The sequence below is a fragment of the Neomonachus schauinslandi genome, chromosome 11, assembly GCF_002201575.2.
Source record: "Neomonachus schauinslandi chromosome 11, ASM220157v2, whole genome shotgun sequence".
NCBI classification, from domain to species: domain Eukaryota; kingdom Metazoa; phylum Chordata; class Mammalia; order Carnivora; family Phocidae; genus Neomonachus; species Neomonachus schauinslandi.
Genome location: NC_058413.1, coordinates 287,942 through 311,498, shown reverse-complemented (window position 1 = coordinate 311,498; position 23,557 = coordinate 287,942). Strand labels below are relative to the sequence as shown.

The 23,557-nt window shown below is 59.6% G+C and overlaps 2 protein-coding genes across 6 annotated transcripts in view; one reads left to right on the top strand and one right to left on the bottom strand.

Moving 5' to 3' along the window:
* RNH1 (ribonuclease/angiogenin inhibitor 1) overlaps positions 1-12,050 on the top strand; it is a 13,269-nt gene extending 1,219 nt beyond the window's left edge. For 3 of the 5 annotated variants that reach the window (XM_021692171.2, XM_021692172.1, XM_021692170.1), the window contains exons 2-10: positions 6,078-6,183; positions 7,732-7,902; positions 8,388-8,558; positions 9,007-9,177; positions 9,269-9,439; positions 9,564-9,734; positions 10,039-10,209; positions 11,250-11,420; positions 11,840-12,050. In XM_021692171.2, coding sequence (XP_021547846.1) covers positions 6,098-6,183; positions 7,732-7,902; positions 8,388-8,558; positions 9,007-9,177; positions 9,269-9,439; positions 9,564-9,734; positions 10,039-10,209; positions 11,250-11,420; positions 11,840-11,927 — 1,371 coding nt within the window. In that variant the 5' untranslated portion in view covers positions 6,078-6,097 and the 3' untranslated portion in view covers positions 11,928-12,050. The other 2 variants (XM_021692169.1, XM_021692168.1) reach the window with 2 other exon arrangements.
* PTDSS2 (phosphatidylserine synthase 2) overlaps positions 11,942-23,557 on the bottom strand; it is a 24,641-nt gene continuing 13,025 nt past the window's right edge. The window contains exons 3-12 of the mRNA XM_021692173.2: positions 21,275-21,357; positions 17,629-17,696; positions 15,526-15,660; positions 14,960-15,010; positions 14,614-14,727; positions 14,408-14,526; positions 13,783-13,897; positions 13,564-13,709; positions 13,279-13,464; positions 11,942-13,110 (exon numbers count right to left, since the gene is read on the bottom strand). Coding sequence (XP_021547848.1) covers positions 12,951-13,110; positions 13,279-13,464; positions 13,564-13,709; positions 13,783-13,897; positions 14,408-14,526; positions 14,614-14,727; positions 14,960-15,010; positions 15,526-15,660; positions 17,629-17,696; positions 21,275-21,357 — 1,177 coding nt within the window. The 3' untranslated portion in view covers positions 11,942-12,950. The remainder of the gene's footprint in view (positions 13,111-13,278; positions 13,465-13,563; positions 13,710-13,782; positions 13,898-14,407; positions 14,527-14,613; positions 14,728-14,959; positions 15,011-15,525; positions 15,661-17,628; positions 17,697-21,274; positions 21,358-23,557) is intronic.

Sequence of the window (23,557 nt, the reverse complement as noted above, 5' to 3'; positions counted from 1 at the left end):
GGGACTCCAGGATCATGACCTGAGCCGAAGGCAGTCGCTTAACCAACTGAGCCACCCAGGCGCCCAAATAAATAAAATCTTTAAAAACACATAAATGTTTTACAAAGTTAGACTGTTACATATTGATTAGTGTACCTGTATATTCATTATACATTGTATACATAACTATTCTGAGGTGAAAAATACAGCAGCTCATAATGCATTAGTTTCCTGCTGCTGTTGTAACACGCTGTCACAGATTTCTTATTTTACAGTTCTCTTGAGATCAGAAGTGGGGAAATGGGCATTAGGGAGTTAAAGTATCCATAGGCCTGGTTCCTTCCAGAGTTTCCAGGGGAGAATCTGCTTCTTAGCCTTTTCCAGCTTGTGGAGACTTCCTTCCTCCATCTTCAAAGCCCAGACACTCCAACCTCTGCTTCCATTGTCCCATCTCTGATTTTGACCCTTTTGCCTCCCTTCTGTAAGGACTCTCATGACTACTTTGGGCCTACCCAAGTAATTAAGACCATCTCCCCATCTCAAAACCTTTAACTTAGTCACATCTGCAAAGACCCCTTTGCCATGTAAGGTAGGGATTCAGACATAATCATCTTTGATCATTATTCTGCCTACCATTCCTAATATTTTTTATTTTTTAAAAAAATGTGTATTGTGCGTACAGAGGAGGAGCACATATACAGATGTCAGAGCTTTGTGTCTGGAAGGTGGGCACGCTAGGGCTTTCCATTTTATTTCTATCTTTTTTTTTTTTTTTTTTTGTTTATTTATTTGACAGAGAGTGAGAGGGAACACAGCAGGGGGAGTGGGAGAGGGAGAAGCAGGCTCCCCGCTGAGCAGGGAGCCCAATGTGGGCCTGGATCCCAGGACCCCAGGATCATGGCCTGAGCCGAAGGCAGACGCTTAAAGACTGAGTCACCCAGGCACCCCTCGTCTGGTTTTTCTATAAAGAGCACATACTGCTCATGTGGTAAAAATCATGTTTTACAGCAAAGGAAGCCATCAACAAAATGAGAGGGCAACCTATGGAATGGGAGAAGATACTTGCAAATGACACACCTAATAAGGGGTTAATATCTGAAATATATAAGGAACTCATACAACACAACACCAAAAAAACAAAAAACCCAAAACAAGTAATCATTAAAAATGGGTAGAGGAGGGGCGCCTGGGTGGCTCAGTTGGTTAAGCGACTGCCTTCAGCTCAGGTCATGATTCCAGGGTCCTGGGATCGAGTCCCACATCAGGCTTCCTTTGCTCTGGGGGGAGCCTGCTTCTCTCTCTGCCTCTGCCTGCCACTCCCCCTGTTTGTGCTCTCTCTCTCTGTCAAATAAAGAAATAAAATCTTTAAAAAAAAAAAAAATGGGTAGAGGAGGGGTGCTTGGGTGGTGAGTCGGTTAAGTTGTGGGATCGAGCCCCACATCAGGCTCCGCATTCGTGGAGTCTGCTTGAGATTCTCTGCCCCACCCCCACCCCCGTCCTCGTGTTCACTTTCTCTCTCTAAATAAATAAATCTTTTTTTTAAAAAAAGATTTTATTTATTTGACAGAGACAGAGAGGGAACACAAGCAGGGGGAGTGGGAGAGGGAGAAGCATGCTTCCTGTTGAGCAAGGAGCCATCCCAGCACCCTGGGATCACGACCTTAGCCGAAGGCAGACGCTTAACTACTGAGCCACCCAGGCACCCCAATAAATCTTTTAAAAGTGGAAAAAAAACGGGCAAAGGACCTGAACAGACATTTCTCCAAAGGCATACAGATGTCCAACAGACACATGAAAAGATGCTAATCATCACTCATAATCAGGGAAATACAAATCAAAACCACAATGAGTCATCACCTCACACCTGTCAGGATGGCTAAAATCAACACGACAACACGTGTTGGTGTGGATGTGGAGCAGAGGGAACCCTTATGCACTGTTGGTGGGGATGAAAATTGGTGCAGCCACGGTGGAAAACTGTATGGAGCTACAATCCAGCAATTCTGTTTCTGGGTGTTTACCTGAAGAAGACAAATCATGTGGAAGTTGGTTGGAGCTCTCCACCCTCACCCCTCTGCTTCATTCTCAACCACCCTCAGGCTTCAGTAGCTTCTGCCAGAAACCCAGCCCCACCCTCATTTTCCTGCTTCAAGGTGGAAGAGAGCTGCTCACTGCCTTCACTTGATGACTTGTCAACCTGACCACTAGACCTGCTCTGAGGGAGCTTACGGAGGGGTGGTTGCCTCTGCCTTGGCCCGGGTCTCTCAATCCACTGGGTTCTTTGGGACCCTTGGCCCCGTGCTGGTGGCCCAGACCCTCTTGTCCATTGGTGCCCAGCAAGCCACCCAAGCAAGGACTGGCCCAGCCAAATATTCTCCCCAAATTGAATAACCCTCACTTAATTTCCCCGAAGAACCTACTACCCACCCCAGCCCCCTCGTCCCCCACCCCTACTGTGCTGCCCTCTGGTGGTCACAAAGATTACGCCAGGTCTGCCGCGAGCACCCGTGTTTGTGAAACAACCCCAAGGCACCTTCCTCCCAGCCTGCCACACCCACCGGAGGCCTGCTGGCGCTGGGGAGGAGACCTCCCTGACTCCGCCCTGACTCATTTTTATCCTGCGTTATCCTCCGCCTTGCACTCTCCACAGCCTAATGCTATTAATTTACTTTTTGATTTCATGCATTCCCCACGTTGGACTGTGAGCTCTGTGGGGCCTGAGACCTTCGCTCTGCTTTGCTCACCAATGTAGCCCAAGCGCCGGGCATAGTGCTTGGCAGTCCGTAGGTGTTGGGTAGGCCTTGGTTGAAGTAGCGAATGCGTGTGTGATGAGAACGCATCCGGCATCCCTGCTCTAACGACGAGCGTACAAGTCAGTAGACAACGTCAGCCCGTGCACACGGGACAGGTGACCTAGTCGGCAGAGCGATGCCGGAAGCTCCCAGGCCCCCGTCAGGGCGTCTTGTCCCGCATGTTTACAGCACTTAACAAGGGACCCTCGAAGGTCTCTCCCCGCCGGTGATGGTTGTGCTAGCGCGTTGTGCGAGCCGGTGTTGCCGGGTAAGCCCTGGCAGTCGGGTTTTCTCTCTCTTGCAATGCAAGTGCTTGAGTTAAGATTTGCTTGCGGAGCACCCGCTTCAAAGACGGCTGTCTCCAATAATCGCGCTGCCCGGGAGTGCGGCTAATGTGCCCTGGGGGAGGACTAGGGGCGGGCGGCGCGGGCGGGCCACCCCGGCCCTCTGCTTGGGTGGCGGGCCGCCGCCAGGGCCATCGCCCCGCCTGCGGCCCGCCCCAGCGCGTGGCCCCGCCCCGGGACGTGGGGCGGACCGCACCCCTGGCCCCAGCGGAAGCGGAGGCTCGGTAGCGGGTGAGTTGCGCAGTGCCAGGGTGCGGGGAAGCGGCATGGCGAGCGGGGGTGGGGAGCCCTGCGCGCGAGGCCCGACCGGGCGCTTCCTCGCAGAGTGACTCCGCGCGGGCCTGGACACATGCGCACCCTCTGGTGCGCGCGGAGGGCGGTGAGGGCCCCGGGCGGTCTCGCGCGGACCCCGGGGCACCCCTGGCCGGCCCCCGCGCCTCGCGCAGGTAACCGCGGCGTCCGCGGCCGCCTGGCTTGGGGCTCAGTGGGCCCGGGACGCGCCCCTGTCTTCCAGTTCGGCCCGGTGGGCCCAGGCCGAGGGCGCCGCCCCCCTGCTCCTGTCCCCCGGGCGCGGCCCTGCGGACTGGCCCGTTCTCACACGTGAAAGCATTAGGTGTCCTGTTGGGACCCTAGGGAGCAGCCCAACTGGTGGGGTCCTGATTCGGGGAGAAGCAGTGAGACACGGCGTCTTTGGGGGGCGTTATCAGTTTTCATGGGGTTCTCGAAGGGATCCGTGACCCGTAGAGGTTAAGAAGTGTCCCCCTAGTCCCAAGGACCAACCAAGAGGTTCCCCCAGGGTCTGGTCAAGCCGTGGGGTGGGGGAGGGGTGCTCTCAGTTGCTTCGTTCGGGTTTCCCGTTCTCGTTCCTTTTTTTTTTTTTTTTTTTAAAGATTTTATTTATTTATTTGACAGAGAGAGACACAGTGAGAGAGGGAACACAAGCAGGGGGAGGGGGAGAGGGAGAAGCAGGCTTCCCACGGAGCAGGGAGCCCGATGCGGGGCTCAATCCCAGGACCCTGGGATCATGACCTGAGCCGAAGGCAGTCGCTTAACCAACTGAGCCACCCAGGCGCCCTCCCGTTCTCGTTCTTAACCTCAGATCACCTCGGGAGAGCCCAGCCCCCAGATGTCAGACTGGATTGGGAGAGAGGGTCCCTCTGACCTCGCCCCTCCCAGCCCCCTTCTCCAGTGATGATGACTAAGGATTCTTTTTTTATTATTATTTTTTAAAGATTTTATTTATTTATTTAATTGACAGAGAGAGAGAGAGACAGCAAGAGAGGGAACACAAGCGGGGGGGGTGGGAGGGGGAGAAGCAGACTTCCCACTGAGCAGGAAGCCCGATGTGGGGCTCGATCCCAGGACCCTGGGATCATGACCTGAGCCGAAGGCAGTCGCTTAACCAACTGAGCCACCCAGGTGCCCAATGACTAAGGATTCTTGAGGAGGGGATTTACTGAGCACACCCTTGGCGCCGCTGGGGCGGATCTGGTTTTTGCTCACGTGGCTGGGGCAGTGGGCTGGGCGGACCCTGGGTTCCTCCTTTTGTTGGTTGTGTGACAGGGCCAGTTACCGAGACCTCCTCCCTTCAGTGTTTTCGGCTGGCTCATCAGTTAGGATGTGCACACGTGAATCTTGCCTGCTGGCTGGCACTCAGAGCCTTTGCTGGCAGTCCCGGACTGGCTGTAGGCTCTGAACTGGCCTGGGTCCAGGCGGGGAGTCCTCACTTCTTCAGCAAGGCCCGGCCCTGCTAGGCACGGCCAGGAACAGGAACACAAACGAGGCAGTATTTCTAGGAAACGGGGGTTTCACAGAACCAGGAGCCTCACATGGGGTTGAGTCATCCTGTTTGTCCTGACCTTTCTAAAGGGCAGCTGAATGGCATTACTTCCAGGTGTGCATCCTTCTTGGGCTTTCTGATTGCGCTTGAATGAAACCCTCTCCCTTCCCTGTCTCCATCCCAGCAGGATGCTCTCTTCTGCTGGCCCCCACCTTCAGGGCCTCAGGAACATCCCAGTGCAGTCAGCGCCCACCCAAAGCTCTGGTGTCAATAGACAGTTAATCATTTCTTCAAGCTCTGTGCTGTCCCTGGTGAGGTGTTTCGGGGCCTGTGACCTCCCATGCAAGAGCCGAAGGCAGACGCTTAACCTGAGCCAAAGTCATTTGCCAAAGTCCTGCCTGATTTCTGTGTGGGCCTGGGCTGACCCACGGTGGGGCAGAGGATGCGTCCTGGCCTGTTTGGAGTTCCCAGCCCCCAGAAAGGGATTGTGGACATAGGCACCCTGAGTGGCCACCCATGAGTGCACCCCCAGAGTGCAGGCAGTGGGCCTGGGGTCCCCACTTTACCTCCTCAGCCCTTCCCAGGGCACCTGTCGCTGGTGCCCCTTGAAGAACTGTTAGCTCACCACAGGCACCCATCCTCCCCGCCAGCTGCCTCGGGGTGGTGAGGCCTCGGGTTCTCACAAGCCGCTCAGGTCCATGCCGCTCAGATGCCAGGTGGGGGGCCCTTTGGCCCGGTGGGGCTGTGGCACTCCTCGGGTTGCTGGTCCTTATGCTCCACTTGCTTGGGCCTCTACACTATGGTGTCCCCCAGGCAAGTGAGAGGAAGGGGCTTCAGATGGCCAGCACTGGTCCTGGCTCTCCTGGGTAGGAGGGGCCCATAAAGGCTGAGTGCAGGAGACCGAGAGGTGAGGCTGCGTCCCCAAGCTCTGTGGTCTGTGGTGCCCTTTGTCAGGGGAGCCCAGTGGCTGCAGCCTCCCCTTGCTTGCCCCCATTTTTGCTCCTGGAGGCTGAGATGGAGAAGGGCACTGGCCAGGGAGAGGCTGTGGCTTCTGAAACATCAACCCCCCACCCCCACCCTTGGGGGTCCTATTAGGACTTTTTTCCGTCTTCTGGCTCTCTGGCCTATCAGACGTTGAGAGAGTTTGGCTGAGATGTTCTCCCCGCTCTGCCTTCTACCTAGAAAACACTTCGCCTCGAACCATGAATCTCGACATCCAGTGTCAGCAGCTGAGTGATGCCCGGTGGACGGAGCTCCTGCCTCTGATCCAGCAGTACGAGGTGGTCAGGTAGAAAACAGCCCTGTTGGTGTGTGTGTGTGCGGGGGTTAGCAGGCAGGCTCTCCACCTCACTGCCGTGGCTCTGCAGCCTTCGGCCACCACCCACGAATGGGCTGGGTGTGCTCCGAGAGCACTGGGGTTCTGGACTCACAGTGTAAATTTTATATGATTTTCACATGGCATGAGATGTTACTGTACTTTCTTCCCACTATTTGAAAATGTAAACCTTTCCTGGCTCAGGCTGGGGGGGCAGGAGGTGGCCTGGAGGCTCTGAGGGCAGGTGGGCAGAGCAGCCTGTCTCTTTCCTGTGGGAGTGGGAGGCGCTCGCTGCCCATCCACTGCCCCTGCTGGGAGTCAAGACTGGGTTTTGTTGTTGAGCTTCTCAAACCCACAGGTTCCCCAGGGTGTATAAGCAGGAGATGAGTGCCTGCTTACTTTTTCTCTTTTTTACTTACTTGAAATAGTTGTAGGTTTATAAAGAGTTAGACAGGAAAACGAAGAGCCCCCCCATGGCTGCCTGGACTCGGATGTCATCAGTTCTTCCCCTTGTGTCCTTTCCCTGTGCCTGGCTCTGTGCAGGATCCCGCTTGAGGCATTTAACTTCGCATCTCCTTGGCCCCTTCCCTGTGATGGTCCCTCTGTCCCTCCTTGTCCTTGGTCATCTGACTCTTGAGTCTGCTCAGGCTCTGGAGATGTCTTGTCATGGCTGAGACACAGGTTTTTCGTGGGAATACACAAATGCTGTGGTGTCTGCCTGGCATATTGTATCCTGTCGATTGCTATGGCACCATGGGGTCACCCCTAACGGTCACCATGACCACCTGTTCTCCACTCTAAAGTCACTGTTTTCTCTTGGTAATTGATAAATATTTTGGGTGAGGTGCCTTAAGACTGCTCAAACCTTTGCCTACTGATTTTGTCATTCATCGGTGGATCTTGCCAGAATAGTTGTTATTGGGCCTTTGCCTAACTGGGATTTTTAATTTCTTCATTCCTTCCACATTTATCTATTGTCATTCTCTTGTGAGCAAGAGGTGGCTTTTCTCCCACCTGTGTTTGTTGGGTGTTTCCCTAATTGTGGCAGCCTTGATCCTGGGTTACAATCAGCATTGTGCATGCCCATCTTGGTGAGCCCCTCCGGTTGTGTCCCTCCGAGGTGCTGTGTCCTTTTCCCAGCACTTCCTTGGTTTGGTTTTTCTCTAGAGATAGACAGGAGCTTTCATGTGCTGACTGTGCCCCACAGGAAGGCGCAGAGAGCACGGGGCCCCAGACGTGCATCTGTAGATGTGCCAGGGCCTGCAACAAAAGCATCGTGAGATGATCCATACATTTCTCTGTTTCTTTTTTTATTTATTTTTTTAAGTAATCTCTATGTCCAGTGTGGGGCTTGAACTCACCACCCTGAGATCAAGAGTTGCATGCTCCTCTGACTGAGCCAGCCAGGAGCCCCCCTGTTTCATTTTTTAAATGTCTTGGTTGTGACCTCCCCCCCCCACGTTGAGTTCCACTAATGGGCCAGGACCTGCTGTGTGAAATGACCACATGTCCCCTCCACAGGCTGGATGACTGTGGCCTCACGGAGGTGCGGTGCAAGGATATCAGCTCTGCCCTCCAAGCCAACCCCTCCCTGACCGAGCTGAGCCTTCGCACCAACGAGCTGGGTGATGCCGGTGTGCACCTGGTGCTCCAGGGCCTGCAGAGCCCCACCTGCAAGATCCAGAAGCTCAGGTGAGCCTGGGTGATCCACGTGGTCCCAGGTGCTTGCCCGGCCCTAGGCTCAGGTCTGAACCTACTTGGACAGTGCAGGGAACTGGGGCTTGCAGGCAGCTATGGGTGGGCCGGAGGCAGCAGCAGGTGTCTGGGCTTCAGCCACAGGTCCTGGAGCGTGGGGTCCCTTCCTGCCTCGTCCTAGGCCCCTGTTCCCCTGTGGGGGGTGTGCTCCTGCCAGCCCTGCCTGTCATTCCTGGGCTCATGGCCCAGCTTCCTCTGGGCCTTGTGGTGCATCTGAGCAGCCCCTCCTGCTCTCTGTCCTTGGCCCGGAGACGCCAGAGCCCTGTCTGGAGGAGGAGCAGCAAGCCCTCTTTTACAAGGCCGAGCTTGGTGGGCTCCCCTGGAATTCAGGGGTGGTGGGGGCTCCTGAGGACAGAGGGCAGTTTGCATGGGGGCCACAGCTAACGGGGACCCTGCTGATGGCCAGCTTGGGTGTGCTCCAGCCTCCAGAACTGCTGCCTAACCAAGGCTGGCTGTGGGGTCCTACCTGATGTGCTGCGCTCCCTGCCCACCCTGCGGGAGTTGCAGCTCAGTGACAACCCGCTGGAGGATGCGGGCCTGCAGCTGCTGTGCAGAGGACTCCTGGACCCCCTGTGCAACCTTGAGAAGCTTCAGTGAGTGTGTGATCTGCCACCCAGGCCACCCCTAGCCCTGCACCCCCATCCCTCTGGTTTTGGGTGAGCCCCTGCCCCAGCACATTAGCTGCGGGGAGCTTTCAGGAAGGGGCTCTCACAGACCTGCAGATCCTCGTCCTGTGTGATGCTGGGGCTGTGGCCCAGAGCTGAGAGCTGGCCTGTAACCCCACATCAAGAGCCGATGGGCTCAGCGATGCAGGAGGGGAGTCTGGCCTCTTTCTCCCAGGTCTGGTGCATCCCAGGCGTGGGGTGGGGCTCGTGGTCAGTGGCTGGCTTCCAGGAGGCTTGGAGCACCCACGCTCCCAGGAGATGGCCCCTTCGCTACTGCTGTGCTGTCCCTGCCCAGCAGCCCTCCAGTCTCACAGGCCCTGCAGCCCGGGGCAGGAGAGGAGACCGGACGGAGGTCCTGACACCTGCCCACCCCCAGGCTAGAGTACTGCAACCTGACGGCCGCCAGCTGTGAGGCCCTGGCCTCGGCGCTCAGGGCCAAGCAGCACTTCAGGGAGCTCGTGGTGAGCAACAACGAGGTCGGTGAGGCTGGTGTGCGGGTGCTGTGCCGGGGCCTGGTGGACTCTGCCTGCCAGCTGGAGGCGCTCAAGTAAGCGCTGGGCCTGCCTGGGGAGGGTCCGTGGTCGGGGTGGGGGGCGCGCAGGGGCTCCCCAGCCCAGCCGGCCCTCCTGTGCCTCCAGGCTGGAGAACTGTGGCCTCACGTCGGCCAGCTGTGAGGACCTGTGTGGTGTCGTGGCCTCCAAGCCCTCGTTGCAGGAGCTGGACCTGGGTGACAACAAGCTGGGCGACCAGGGCATCGCCACGCTGTGCTCCAGCCTGCTGCACCCCAGCTGCCAGATCAGGGTCCTGTGGTGAGTCAGCACCCGCCCTGCTCCTGCAGAGGGCCCCGGCCTCAGCGGGCAGCTGGGGGGTGTCTGAGAAGGTCGGCCGTGTCGCCTTGGGGGGCCCTGTGGTGACGTGTCCCCGGCCCTGCAGGCTCTGGGACTGTGACATCACCACCGCGGGCTGCAGAGACCTGTGCCGCGTCCTCGGGGCCAAGGAGAGCCTGAAGGAGATGAGCCTGGCGGGCAATGCGCTGGGGGATGAGGGTGCCCGGCTGCTCTGTGACAGCCTGCGGGAGCCTGGCTGCCGGCTGCAGTCCCTGTGGTGAGTGCGGTCCGGGCGGTGGCCAGCGGGAGGCTGGGCCTGTGCCGAGCCGGGGCCCGAGGGCAGCCCGTGGACGCGGGTGCTGCTGGGGCCCCGAGGCCCAGGGCCAGGGCAGCTTCGGTGCCTGAGGGCAAGTCGGGGGTGCGGGGCCTTCGAGATGCAGGTGCCTCTGCAAAGGGGTGGGGGAGGTGCTGGGTGTCTTTGGGGGGCAGAGGTTGGGGGGTTCATGCTCAGGTCCACAGGGGCCTCCGAGAGCACCCCAGAGGTGTGGGCCCCAGTCAGGCCCCGGTCCTGTCTCGCCCAGGGTGAAGTCCTGCAGCTTTACGGCCGCGAGCTGCCAGCACTTCGGCACGATGCTGACCCAAAACAAGCACCTCGTGGAGCTTCAGCTGAGTAACAACAAGCTGGGGGACTCTGGCCTCCAGGAGCTCTGCCAGGGCCTGAGTCAGCCTGGCACCACGCTGCAGGTGCTCTGGTGAGCGTGCCCGAGGGATGGCACGTGTGTGCGGGGCGGCACCATGCTGGCTAGGCGCTCAGTCTGACGGGTCCGTGCGGGGGCACCTCCCAGGACCCCCCCCTCCTCCTGCCATCTCTAGTACTTCCCAGAACTCGCCCGCTGGTCTCTGCTGCACGCTGCTCTGCTGGGTCCTGCAGGCCCGTGTTCTTCGCCTCGTGTGGGTCCTGGTTCCTTTACTGGGCTGGACGCTTGGTTGCACAAAGTGGTGTGCCTTTGAGGGATTTTCTAATCTCGTTTTTACTTGTGGAGCACTCAGGAACCCACTGCTGGGTCTCAGGGCCCGGCGGCCTGACGCACCATTCTCTTTCCTCCTGAATTTCTGTTCTTACGGCTTGCAGCCCGCCGCCTCAGCTGTTCGTTTCTGCTGTCACATGTTTTGTTTTTGTTTTCTGCGTCTTGGTCTCTGCTTCTCACTGCTGTTTCTGGGGATGCCTGGCCATGCTGGGTGGGGCGTGGGTGCAGGTGGAGGGTCAGGGCACAGGCAGCGGCACTGAGCCTGCCCTTCTCCGTTGTCCTCACTCTGGAGGCCCTGACCCTCTGTGCACCCCACACCCTCTGTGCACCCCATACCTGCGTCCCTGCGCATTTGGCCTCTGGTTGCCTCCTCGGCAGCTCCCACCCACCCAGCCAGCTCCCAGCACACAGTGGTGAGGAAGCGAGGGCTTGGATGAGGCTCTCTGGTGCCCCCCCCCCCCCAGCCCCCGTCTGCCCAGGGAGGTTGTGGCCCTAAGTCCAGGTGTGCCAGCCTTAGCCCAGTCCCAACTACTGTGCCTGTGGAGGGGAGCTGTGCGCACCTGTTGTCTTTGGTGTTGACGTCTGCTGGGGCCACAGTGGGAACCCCATGAGCTCCCGGGCTTGAGGTCTGGGAACAGCCATGACCCTGGGGCTCTGCACACTGTGGACCTCGTGTTGCGCGGACATCCCCGTCACCCCGCATTCTGTGGCATGGGCCTGGTGCGGACCCTTTTGTCCTGACCTGTGCCCTGCTCTCTGCCCAGCCTGGGGGACTGCGATGTGGCCAACGGTGGCTGCGCCAGCCTGGCCTCACTCCTGCTGGCCAATCGCAGCCTGCGGGAGCTGGACCTCAGCAACAACTGCATGGACGACCAGGGCATCCTGCAGCTGATGGCGAGCGTGGAGCAGCCGGGCTGCACGCTGGAGCAGCTGGTGTGAGTGCTGCGTGCGGGCGGGGGGCGGAGCAGCTGGTGTGAGTGACGGATGTGTGCGGGCGGAGCAGCTGGTGTGAGTGACGCGGGGGGGGGGGGGGGGGGGCGGGTGTGGGGGGCGGGAGCAGCTGGTGTGACTGGCGCGTGCGGGCGGGTTGGGAGGAAGCAGCTGGTGTGAGTGGCGGAGAGGGGGGAACCAGGTGGTGAGAGTGGCGCGTGCGGGCGGGGGGTGGAAGCAGCTGGTGTGAATGGTGCGTGCGGGCGGGGCCGGAGCAGCTGGGGTGAGTGACGCGGGGAGGGGGGCGGAGCAGCTGGTGTGAGTGGTGGGGGGGGGGGAGGGGACCAGCTGGTAAGAGTGGTGCGTGCGGGGGCGGTGGTGGCCCTGACCTCGCATCCCGCCCCCTCCCCGGCTGTCTGCACAGTCTCTACGACATATACTGGAGCGACGAGACCGAGAACAGCCTGCAGGCTCTGGAGGGGCGCAAGCCCAGCCTGAGGATCATCTCCTGAAACCCGGCCCCTCCCCGGGGCTCTCCCGCTGGTGTCCTAGCTTTGAACGAAGAGAAACGCTCTAATAACTCGCTTCTGCAAGAAAGTTTTAGATACTTTATTAAAGCACTTGTTTTGGCAAGAGGAGTGCTTGTCCTTTCTTGGGGTCCCCACCAGGCCCGGCATCCCAGGTGTGTTTTCAGGAGGGCTCTCCGGCTATGCGCATGCACCCACGTCCAGGACAGCCGCCTCCCTCACCCCCTGCCAGATGCAGCACCCGGGGCTGTCCGTCTGCACACCGCCAGCCACCTGGGGGGACAGATGCCAGCACTGGCCCTGACCCACCCCCTCCCCCCGCCCCTCTGGGCAGCCCCTGCGTTGGGCGCAGGACGGAGCAGAGGCTGGGAGCCAGTGAGGAGGACACACTGCTGCAGACCTTCATCGCTGCTTTACTTGTTCTGGTTGCTCATGAAGACGACCCTCAACCCTTCCTCCCCCTCAGGCACAGGGTACTCGAGGGACCAGTCCGGTGACCTCTGGCCCCGTTCCCACTCTTACGTTTGTGGGAAATGGCTCAGGGCTGCCTGCTCAGACCTGCCCCTTCTTAGCCATCACGGGGTGTCCTTCACATGTGCTGCCAGGGCACGGACACCCATGGCCTCAGAGTGGCCAGGGGCCCAGGGAGCAGAGAAAGGCACCGTGACGCCTGTGCGGGGCAGGGCCGTCTGGCGCCGAGGGCTTGGTGCAGCCCAGGGGCCAGCGGGCTGAAGGTGCAGAAAGGGGAGGAGACCGGCTGCCCAGGGCAAGCCCAGCCACACCTGTCAGCCCCAGAGAAGCCTCAGGGACGTGGAGCACACGTGTCCACACCCATATATACCGTGTTCACACGTGCACACACCACACATGACCAGGACGAGGGCCGCCTTCGGCCCCCGCCCCGCAGGGCCCCACCATGCGCACGGGAGAAAGTGTGATAAAACCACAAGGGCCGAGGCCTGTTGGAAGGCTCCAGCGAGCCTTGGCTCCAGGCAATCATGGGGTGCATCAGTTTGGGGCCGGCGCCCCCTCCCTCTCTGCCTCCACAGGCCCTGGGGGGTCTTTTGGCTCAGGCAAGTGTCCGTCCGTGTTGCCCACGGCTCTGTCCTGGTCGCCCCTGCTCTGCTGCTTCTGCCGCCGAGTCTCCTTGTACCTCAGGGTGATGTCCCTGGGGATGGCGGGAGCCACGTCACCACCAGGCAGCCCACGGAGGTCCCGCAAAGCTGCCCCTCGCAGGGACCGCTCACACAGTCACAGGGAGGGACCGCAAGACCCAGACACCAGTTGACCCAGCCCAGGAGACGGCCGATGGCCTGCTGAGGCCCACGCCACTCACCGCAGGAAGAAGCGCCAGATGGTCCAGGTGAGCACGAGCACAGAGCCAAGCGTCCAGCACTGGGAGATGTAGAAAGGCAGCGACAGCGTAAGTGTGTGCGGGTCGTACTTCACGACGATGAGCAGCTCCGTGGCCGTGATGGCTGCCACCAGCCAGGCCTGCTGGCCCAGCTTCTTGTGGAGCTTCCTGTGGGGGAGGGCACTCGGCTGAGGGCGCCGCGGCTGTGCCCCAGGGGTGGCAATGCCAAGTGTGCCCAGGCCTGCCCCACCCACCCTGGGCCCTCACGGGTCATCCATGAAGTCGTAGATCTCCCGCATGGCCACACCGCCCACATTCACAAAGAACACCAGCCGCAGGAGGACCAGGTAGTGCTCCGGGGGCAACCACAGCACGAACTTCAGGTAGAACGTGTTCAATTCTGCCAACAGAAACTGGGGGACACGGGAGGGTGGGTGGCGAGCCGGGCCGCCCAGCAGGCACGCACACGAGACTGGCCAGCCTTACCACCAGGATGATGCCACACACGGCCAGCCAGCGGCGCAGGCTGGAGGCGGGCTTCCACTCGAAGCGGACCCAGCTGTAGGGCGTGAACTGGAAGGCGATCCTCTTCATCTTGCCCCTGGGAGCACACGTGCCGGTCACCCTGGGGTGCCCCTGCCCCACCAGGCAGCCGTGCCAGGTGCTCTGAGCCCAGGGGCCGCTCTCTCCCTGTGCTGCCACCACCCCCTCTGCCCCAGGCACCCACAATGCATGGGCAGCGAGACCCCACTCCCCAGTGCCCTTTCCTGGACTGCTGCTTCAAATCTCGAAGTAAACATGACCGAGTGCCCGTACGATGTACGGAGGACAGCCCCACAGGGGTGACCCGGAGACCTCCGAGAAGGGCCGGGAGAGGATGAAGAGGAGCTGACTGGACAGGGTGGTGCTCAGGCCCACTTCCTGGCCACCACGAGGGCCCTGGCGGGGGTGTGTGTGCGCGCGTGTGCGCATGCCCCCGTGCACAGAGGAAGCGGGCAAAATCCTGGTCCACTGCCTGCACCCCCCAGAAAGGCGCACGAGCGGCACCTCCAGCCCCCACGGGGATGCCCCGGCCCCCATGGAGCAGGGCGGCAGCTCGAGAGAGACGCACTTGTAGGTTGGAATGTTCCAGAGGCCCTGCCACTTGTATGTCTTCAGAGACAGCCACTCGAGGGTCTTCATGCCGCAGTATATGCCCAGCCCGTTGCAGACAAGCACGTCCATGATCCACTGGGGGCAGGAACCAGGGAGGAGGTGAGCGCCCTGTCCTGCCCCACCTGAGGGCCTCTGCGCCCGGTGACCCCCCAGGGCACCTACGTGATCCCACCAGCACTCGCTGAAGTTGGGCAGTTGGTGCTCCAGGCTGTACTCGAGGAACTCGAACATGACGCTCACAATCGTGCACATCCACCAGTCACGGATCATCAGGGTCTGAGGGCCGTGGCAGAGCATCAGACCCTCCAGGGGAGACACCCCCAGCGCCCTCCCGAGCAGGGTGAGGCGCTGGCTGGAGACCATGACACCAAGGACTAGCACAGGTCGGGGCCACGGCCCCCAGGCCCTCGCCCACCACACTCCAGTACTCTCAACGTCACACGTGGCTAGGCAACGGACTTGGAACACAGGACAGACCCAGGGTGTCCTTCTGACGAGGTCGTCTTACCTTCAGGTACCAGCCAAGGAAGTGCGCAGGCACAAAGCCGTCCAGCTTGTCCTGGGGGGTAGGATACCAGCCTCGTGTACAGCCCGCATGCACCCCGGGCCCGGCTCCCACCCAAACCAGGGCTGCTGGGACGGTCTCAGCCTTTCTGAGCAGCGCCGGCTGGACTGGGGGACAAAGCTAGGGTCCTGTGCACAAGCAGACAGCACCCTGACCACCGAGGAGAGCAGTGGGCCCCTCAGTGAAGCACACGGGTTGGGCCGAGACCAAGTCTCCAGGCTGGAAGGCAGGGACCCGCACGCCGGTGAGCTGGGACAGGGCCCCCACATGTGGGCTGCATGGCCCCTGGGTCCCCCTCCCCTGCTCCAAGTGGGCTGAGCTGAAGGGAGCCCCTGGTCAAGCAGAAGGGAGGCCAGCGCCTGCCAGGGCCCACGCCGCCCCCACCCCGTCCGATCTGCAGAATGACTGGGGTTCCAGAAACATCTAGGACAGGTCAGCACCTGGGAGCTTGTTAAGCACTGGACTCCGGGCCCCACCCTGAGCACTGGGCCCCTCGGGCCCGCCCATACCCAGACGTTGTGGAAGGGGTCGCTCTCATTGTGCGCATCATAGATGAGACAGTTTCCCCCATAGTCCCTCTCGGGCAGCGGGACTCCCAGCCTGGGGTCCACGTACTTCAGGAACTGGCGGCCGTCCTGGACAGTCTGCAAGGCCAGCACCCTGGTTAGTGGGGCCAGATGCTGCTGGTGGTGATGGGAGAACGCGGCTAAACTCCCGAAACCTGAGCCACGTGTACGGCCTGGGGGCTGTGAAAGGCACCCCCACCGAGGTGGGGCAAACACCCTGTCTCTGCTGCCGTCCCCCCAACACAGGGCTGAGCAGACTGGGGGGTTCCCAAGTGCAAGGTGATGCCCCACGCCCCCCATGTGGGGACACAGGTGGGCCACAGGACGAAGGCTCAGCTCAGTGGTCTTGCCGCCTCACCTCTCCACGTCCCCTCACGGAAGGAGCACGACATCAGGACAGCCTTCCCAGACACGGACACGTCCCCTAGCAAATTGCTCCTTCTGGCCTTAGCGCTGAGGGGACTTCCAGGGTCGCATGGACAGAGGCTGCCCTGCAGTAGGCCCAGGCTTCCCCCTCCCTTGGGCCCTCTCCAGCCAGCAGCTGGGGCCTCCAGTCCACAGGGAGGGGCCCCAGGACGCCTGCTGTCAGGACCCTGTCCCCTCACTCCTGCCCCAAGTACCAGCCAAGGGACGAAGCAGGGAAGAGGGTAAGGGGGGAGACAGACATCCGTGGCCGATGGGCAGAAGACACGCAGACCTGCGTGTCATGTGACCAAGGCCACCCATGCTGCCTTGTCCTGCAACGCAACCCTGTCCCCCGCCTGGGGTCTTTGGAAGTGACCTTCAGACAGTAACATCACTAACAACTGAAATCACCCCATGTGGTTTCGGTAACCACTGGATCTGAGGCTGGACACTGCTGTGTCCCTGCGTCAGGAGAGCAGGTCAGCAGGAGCCGGACTCGTAGGCACTTAGGCCCCACGACAGGTGAAACCTGTGCACAAGGTGAGGAGCCTCTGAAGGCCGAGCACCCCGTGGGGGCGCCCCAAAGCGTGAGCACTTCAGCATAGAGGGCATTCCAGAAACGCAAACAGAAGCAGGAGACGCCAGGACACACCACCAAGAGCGGCCACGGTAAAGATCCTGACAAGTGCAGGTGGGGTGGGAGCGGTCTGGCCGCTCCTGACAAGTGACATGCGTGGGACACGGCAGGCCCACAATCATGCTCAGGTGCACACGAAAGCCTGTCGCCAACAGCCCCGCTCAAGGACAGTGCCGATGTCGCTGGCCACCCCACTCAGCGGGAAAGAGGCACAGGGCCCGGACGCCCTTCAGGGGCCCAGGTGGTGGAGGGAGAGCAGGTCAGTGGCTCTGGGGGAGACAGGGATGGGTGACTCAAGCTACCGCAGGGTCCTCCACGTGGGGTTACAAACACACACAGGTGTTACCGTTCGCACCGTACCCTAAAGGAGTAAATCTGACTACAGCACGAGCATCAACTGTGAGCACCACCACTGATAGCTTTGAGGTTGTGAATAAAGTACTCTGTAAACTGAAGATCACCATCAAAACGTACACCGAATTAAGCAAAACAAGGAACGTTAACAGAAGTCCTGACCCAAGGTTTACTAAGGTGAGCAGTTTCCAACCTCCCTCCTGACCACCCTGTGTGCGCGGAGGGACTGAACGGCCGGGGCCACCTTCAGTACTGAGTGCTGTGTGGAAGCAGGTGAGCTGGGCCCCCCTCAGGCCCGGAACACCGGCAGCTCAGAGGACAGACTGCCCAGCAGGCATGTGCACCTGAGCCAGGCGGTTCCACTGGGCCTTGTCCTCGCTCCCCAACTGAGGCCGTCTGGGCAGGGCCCTCAAAGTGCTCCACGCTCAGGGCGGAGACCCTGCTGAGCTGTGGCAGGTACAGCTCTTCCACACCTGGATCCTTCCGGAGGGTCCCCCCTCACAGCCCCTGCCCACTTCTGCTGGGGTCCAGCCTTGCTTCCTGCCAAAGCTCCAGAGGGGCCGATGGCAGTCTTCTCAAACCCTTTCACTTACCCAGGGCCACACCATCACCTGCATTCCCAGACCCTCCAACTGAGAAAAGCCCCTTACCTGGAAGAGTATGAAGATGAGGAACAGCTCGTAGACCACGCTCACGCACAGCCAGAACCTCCAGTAAGCTACAAAGACACAGAGCACCGGCGTCAGGTGGAGCCCCCGCGGGAGAGCGCAGCACGCACGGTCGCACTCACAAGTGAGCTCCGCCCTGTGCGGTGTGCCTCCTTCCCGCCTGGTTTTCCCGCCTGGTCCCGCAGGCACGCCCCTGTCCGCTTACTAGCACGCTTCTGACCTCCGTGGTTAAGCGATTCTGCAGGAACCTTCGGATACCTTTGATCAGGTTAAGAAAGCCTACTAAGTCCAGTACACTGTTTTTCCCGTGAATGGGCAGGAAACGTCATCCTTCCTCTCTAGCGCTCACGTGAGGGATTACACACACACACGTTTTTGGACGTTAGGCCACCTCTGGATCCCTGGGATAAACCGAACCTGGATGTGGCACCCTGTTTCAGGAAACCTCTCCATTTCAGCAGGACCACTCGTGCTGGGGGCGAGTACTTCCAAGCTGCTGACGGGCAGGTCTCACACGTTCTCCCCGCAGAAAGACTAAGTCTGTGAGGCGACCAAGGCGTTCACCTTGCTGTGGCTGCCAGTGGACAATACACACGTGTGTCCAATCACCTCGTACACCCCAAACCCACACGTTAGGGGTCAATCAAATCTCAACAGAGCTGAGAAAAAAAAACCTTTTCCCTCAAGATCCCTTTGATTAGCCAGGACGCCCTCTCTCCACCACCTGGTTTCCGCAGCTTGGCACGGAAAGCTCAGTTGCTCACCCGGGGAGGAGGTAACAGGAGAGGGAGTGCGTACAACTATTCTAGGACACAAATGATAACTTTCACCTTCCGAAAATCTTGATAATCCTGTCTAATAAAGACCTAAAATATCTACTTTCCCTTTGCTTACGACTCCTTAAAGAAAAACCACCAGCCTGCTTTTAAAAACCCATTCCCCTTGAATAAAAAAGGTGGTGCTTGCAAACATGGAAGAGACCCCGCTCGGCCTCGGACATCTCGGGCTGTGGGGGCGGGGGCACTCACGCGGGGCTCCAGGGCCCACCCAGCACCCCCGGGGGCTTGCACCTCATCTGCCTGTGGGGGAAACAGCCACCAGGACTCCTGAAAGCCCAGGCTGGTGTAGGTGGGAAGCGTGAAGGTCAGTTCTCGGGACGGTTTGCTCGAGTAGTTCTGGGGCACGGGACAGAGAATGGACGTGACTAGCGTCACTGGCCCTGACTTTGGGAAATGCCTGGAAAGGTCCCCTGGTCAAGGGCTGCAGCGGGAGCTAAAAGGGCCTGGCTGAAAGCAACTCCAGGCGCCTTCCCCCGGAGCGCTCAGCCCACAACCGTGCGACGGCACCTTCCCTGTGGACCTTCTGACACGCCATCTGTCTCCTCCCCAACCACGGCTCCAGGTCAGGGACCCAGCCGTCTCCCACCTCCCGTCACTCACTCTCCACCTGCCCACCCACCCCCAAATACACAGCAGGTGCTCCTCCTACATTCCCGCGCAGGGTCTCCCTTGAGCCGCCAGGAGACTCCTGAGGCTGTTTCTCTCAGTAGCCGCCCCACTGGCATGCTTACTTTCTCCCTAAAAGCACTGAGTCCAGCCGCCTCAGCAGCCCCGGCAATATTCTGCTTATCCCAGCGTTTGGAGGGAGCCACGGATGAGAGTAAGAGTTATTACGAGAAGGGTGCCTTTTCAACCGGCCAGTTTTTTGGGAACTGCAGCCAATCCCAGTCCCCTCCCAGACGTGGGTCCTGCGGCCCCGCGACACCTCCTTCCTGGGGCCAGAAGGCCCTTCCCACTGTTCCCCACAGCATACTGGACAGGACTGCCAGGACTCAAGTCCAGTGCGTGCTGATCTGAGAAGTCGAGGCCTTCTGCCGACTGCTAGGGAAAAAGTGCTCCAGAAGAGGATCCCCACGTCCGTCAAACCACAGGCTGGCAGGGACACAGAGTTTACACCAAGCACCCAAACCGAAAGGAAGGAAGGAAGGTGGAGCAGAACTCAGAACACAGCTACGAGACTGCCTTCTGGGGGCGGAGGGCTCGGTTAACGCTCACCAAGCCCACAGAAACCACAGGGGAGTCCTTCAGACAGGGTGTCCGGCACCCCCAACTGGACAGAGCACAGGGTCTCCCAGGAGTCCAGAGGCCAAGCAGCCACCCACCGGCCATCCGTCCCCCGGGCAGGGCCCAGCGCCCCCACGGGACTTGCCCCGCCTGGAACTGCTGACTCTTCCCAATCCAATAGGCACTCACCGCACCTGGATTTTTGCTGTGATTTTTGGTGGCTTTTAAACTGTTCTCTCACTTTTCTGCTGGCTGGGTGTTCAGACCCTCCGGAGGCCCATGACTGAGCAGATGGAAAGCTGGGCGGCTGGGCCCCCTCCCCACTGCCGCACAGGGGTCCCCCAGCATCAGCGTCCCCAGCGGGCACTGAGGGGGCAGAGCAGCTGGAAAGACCGGCAGGGGCCCGGCTCACAGCCACGGTGCTCACTGACTGCCTCCAGAGGGCTGTTCGGTCATGTCTACCACAGGCCTACAATGCGCGCACCGTTCAGCCTGCGGCTTCCACTCCCAGGGCTTGGTGTTAAGTGAATGATTGGATACATACGCACAGATGCATGTGCAGAAATTCACTACAGCCTGCTTTATGAAAGCTGGAGCATACGATGATACAGGACTGGTAAATAAACTGTCGTATATCAAATGATGGCCAGACAAGCAGCCGTGAAATGTCTAGTTCTCAAATACAAAATCACGAAGGAGATGTTTATGTTAACCTGAAGTGAGAAATCAATGATATAAAACCACACAGGGGAGAATCACATTTTTTAAGCTCTGTGTCTGTGTGTGTATTCATAAAAACACATTAAAACTTAACAGTGGTTATTTTCTGTGATTGGCTTCTGTTTTTATTTAAAAATAGTTTTTGTATTTTCCAAATATTCTACAATGAATACACACCCCTATTAATACAGAAAAGAAACACGTTACTAAGCTGTAAGACCTCAGGAAAACTCACTGTGCCCTTGGAGGCGGCCCCTCAACGAGGCTGGAGCCCTAAACACACTGGGGCTGGGGGCAGGACCAGAAGGGAGGACCAGGACAGGGGGGCAGGACCAGGGACAGGATAAGGGGCAGGATGGGGCGTAGGATAGGGGGGCAGGACTCAGGGCAGGACCAGGGGCAGCCCGAGCAATGCTCTGCAGCTCCGAGGCTTAAGGGGTTGTTAGAACTCCTCCTTTAATTTGGGGGCTGGGGGTCAGAGACAGGAGGACTCATCGCAGATGGCACGCGGCGAGCACCTCAATGACAAGCCCACGCCGACCCCGTGGACAGTCCTGGGGCACCTCGCTCTGCAGAAGAAGCCCCCTAAGACAGAGTGGGTGGAAAGGGAAGAGAAGAACAAGGACAGGAGCAGGACGGGGTGAGGAGCAGAGAGACGGGAGAAGGGCTGAGACAAGAGGAACCCACCCTCACCCTCCTCAGCTGATGACAGCGTGCCCTGGCCGGCTGGGAGGGGCTGGGAAGAGGGAGGACAGGACATTCGCACCCAGCAGAATGGACGCGGAGTGACCGCTCAGGACAGAACTGTCATGTGGGCACACGCGGACAAAGAAAGGACAAGTTACCTGGATGAGGTCTGGAAAACGGCCCGTCTTTAGCTTGTGTGACTCCAAAACATAAGAAAACCAAAATACTGGCCACAATACCTCTGCAAATAAAGAACAGACAGCCCCTCAGTGCACGTCTCCCAGGTGGGAGGGCCGGGGTGGGAGGGACCCCAGTGGGGCAAAGCGGGACGAGGCCTCGGGGTACAGGTGGGTGCCCGGGCGGCAGGGAGGGCCGACACCGCGGCCTCCACAGCCCACGTGCCGCCCGGAGACAGCACCCCCTTGGGAGAAGGCCCTCGGCTGGGAGCTGTGCCTTAGTTAGGCTGCAAAGTGGGACCCCGCTCCTGCACGTGCTTCCCACTTGAAGAACTCCTAAAACCCCACGCGAGACCAGCCAGGCTGCACGAGGGCCTCCTAGGAAAGATGCGAGGATGCGAGGACGGAATGAACGGCCTTCGGCTCCCGGGGGCAAGGGCCCAGCAGACTGCGGCTGCGCTCTGCCACAGCATGAGGTGCACCGACTCCCTGCGATCACACAGACGCGGAGAAGTGCGCCTGCATAGTGGGAGGAGCAGCCGCCGCCCGTCCAGCCGGGGTCCGAGGGCTGCAGGGTGGCCCGTTCTCCCCCTGCCAGCATCACGCGGCAAAGACGCACACGCTTGCCGTCTCCAGCTGGGGTGCTGTATCAAACACACAGACGCAGACCACACAGGAGGCCAAAGGTGTCAGCCTGAAAACACCTTATCCCCTCCGCCCGCTAAGCGCACTCGGTAGTCAAAGGTGGGCGCAGGTGAAGCTGGGCCTCACAGGACAACCCTGGCAGCCCTCTGCCCTCCTACCTGTCCCCACACCAGGGCCAGGAGTGGGGCGGGGACTCTGCCCGCCCCCCATATGGCCAGGATAAAGTCTGATCATCTTGGGTGGTGTGCCGCTGGGGGTGTGGCCCCCAGGGGACACTTGAGTCTCTGGACCAGTCTCCACGTCAGTCCCGGCTCCCTGCTCCTGCAGCTGCCGGCCTCCAGACTGCAGGAGGCGCAGAGGGACACTGGCCACTGTGCTCAGCAGGGCAGGACCCACGTCCCCATCACAGGAGCCCATACAGAGGGCCCGTGAGGTACCCACCTGCCCGAAGACGCACACTGGTCCGTTTGGGGGTGGGGAGGAGGTGGGAAGTCCACATGGGCTGCCTGAAGGAGCACACAGGCCCCCACTCAGCCACCCTCCCAGTGTGACAGCCTCTACCCCCAGGAGAGGCCCCTTCTGGTGTGATCCAGAGATGGCCTGACCAGCAGAGGGGTGACCGCGAGAACAGAACGAGGGAGGCAAAACCTCAGGGCGCCTGTGCTCAGTGGTGCTGGGCGACCCCCTCCCTCACCAGGTCCGCTTCATGATTCCAACCTTGGCATCACATCTTAAGGCAACATTTAGGGTTACTTAGCAAGACGTGTCAGTCAGGCGCAGAACATACAGAATTCCCACATTCCCCACACCTAGGCCCCCCGTTAGCACCTTACACCAGTATGGGTCGTTTGTCACGAATCCATGCTGGTACGTTAACTACAGTCTGCTGTATTTTCAGATTTCCTCACTGTTTATCTAAAGCCCCTTTTCTGGGGCGCCTGGGTGGCTCTGTCAGTGAAGCGTCTGCCTTCGGCTCAGGTCATGACCCCGGGGTCCTGGGATCAAATCCTGTGTCGGGCTCCCTGCTCAGCGGGGAGCCTGCTTCTCCCTCTCCCTCTGCTGCTCCCCCTGTTCATGCTCTCTTGGTCTCTCTCTCTGACAAATAAACAAACTTACAAAAATAAATAAATAAAGCCCCTTTTCTGCCCCAGGATCCCACCCAGGACGCCCATGACATTCCACCATCATGTCTGCTTGGCCCTCTGGGTGGTGACGGCGCCTCAGACTTCCCTTGTTTTGGAAGACCTGGACAGTATTGAAGAGGACCGGTCAGGTGTTCTGTAGGATGTCCCCTAGTCAATTTTCAATGATGGTGAAAAGTCTGTATGTAGCTTCCTTTTGTATAAACATCTAGCTGTTCCAGCTCCGTTGGCTGGAAAGACTTTCTCCCCCGAACTGCCTGCACTCCTCTGCCCGCAGCGAGGGGACGGTATTTGTGTGGTCTGTTCCACTGACTGCCAACACCACGCTGGCCACGTCACTGCCGCCGGTCAGGGAGGCCAGGCGGGGTCATCCCTCCAGCTCTGCTCTTTTTCGATATACGAGTACATTGTATTTCCTGTGAACTACAGATATGCAAAATACATTCACGTTTTACATGTAATAACTTATTTATGTATC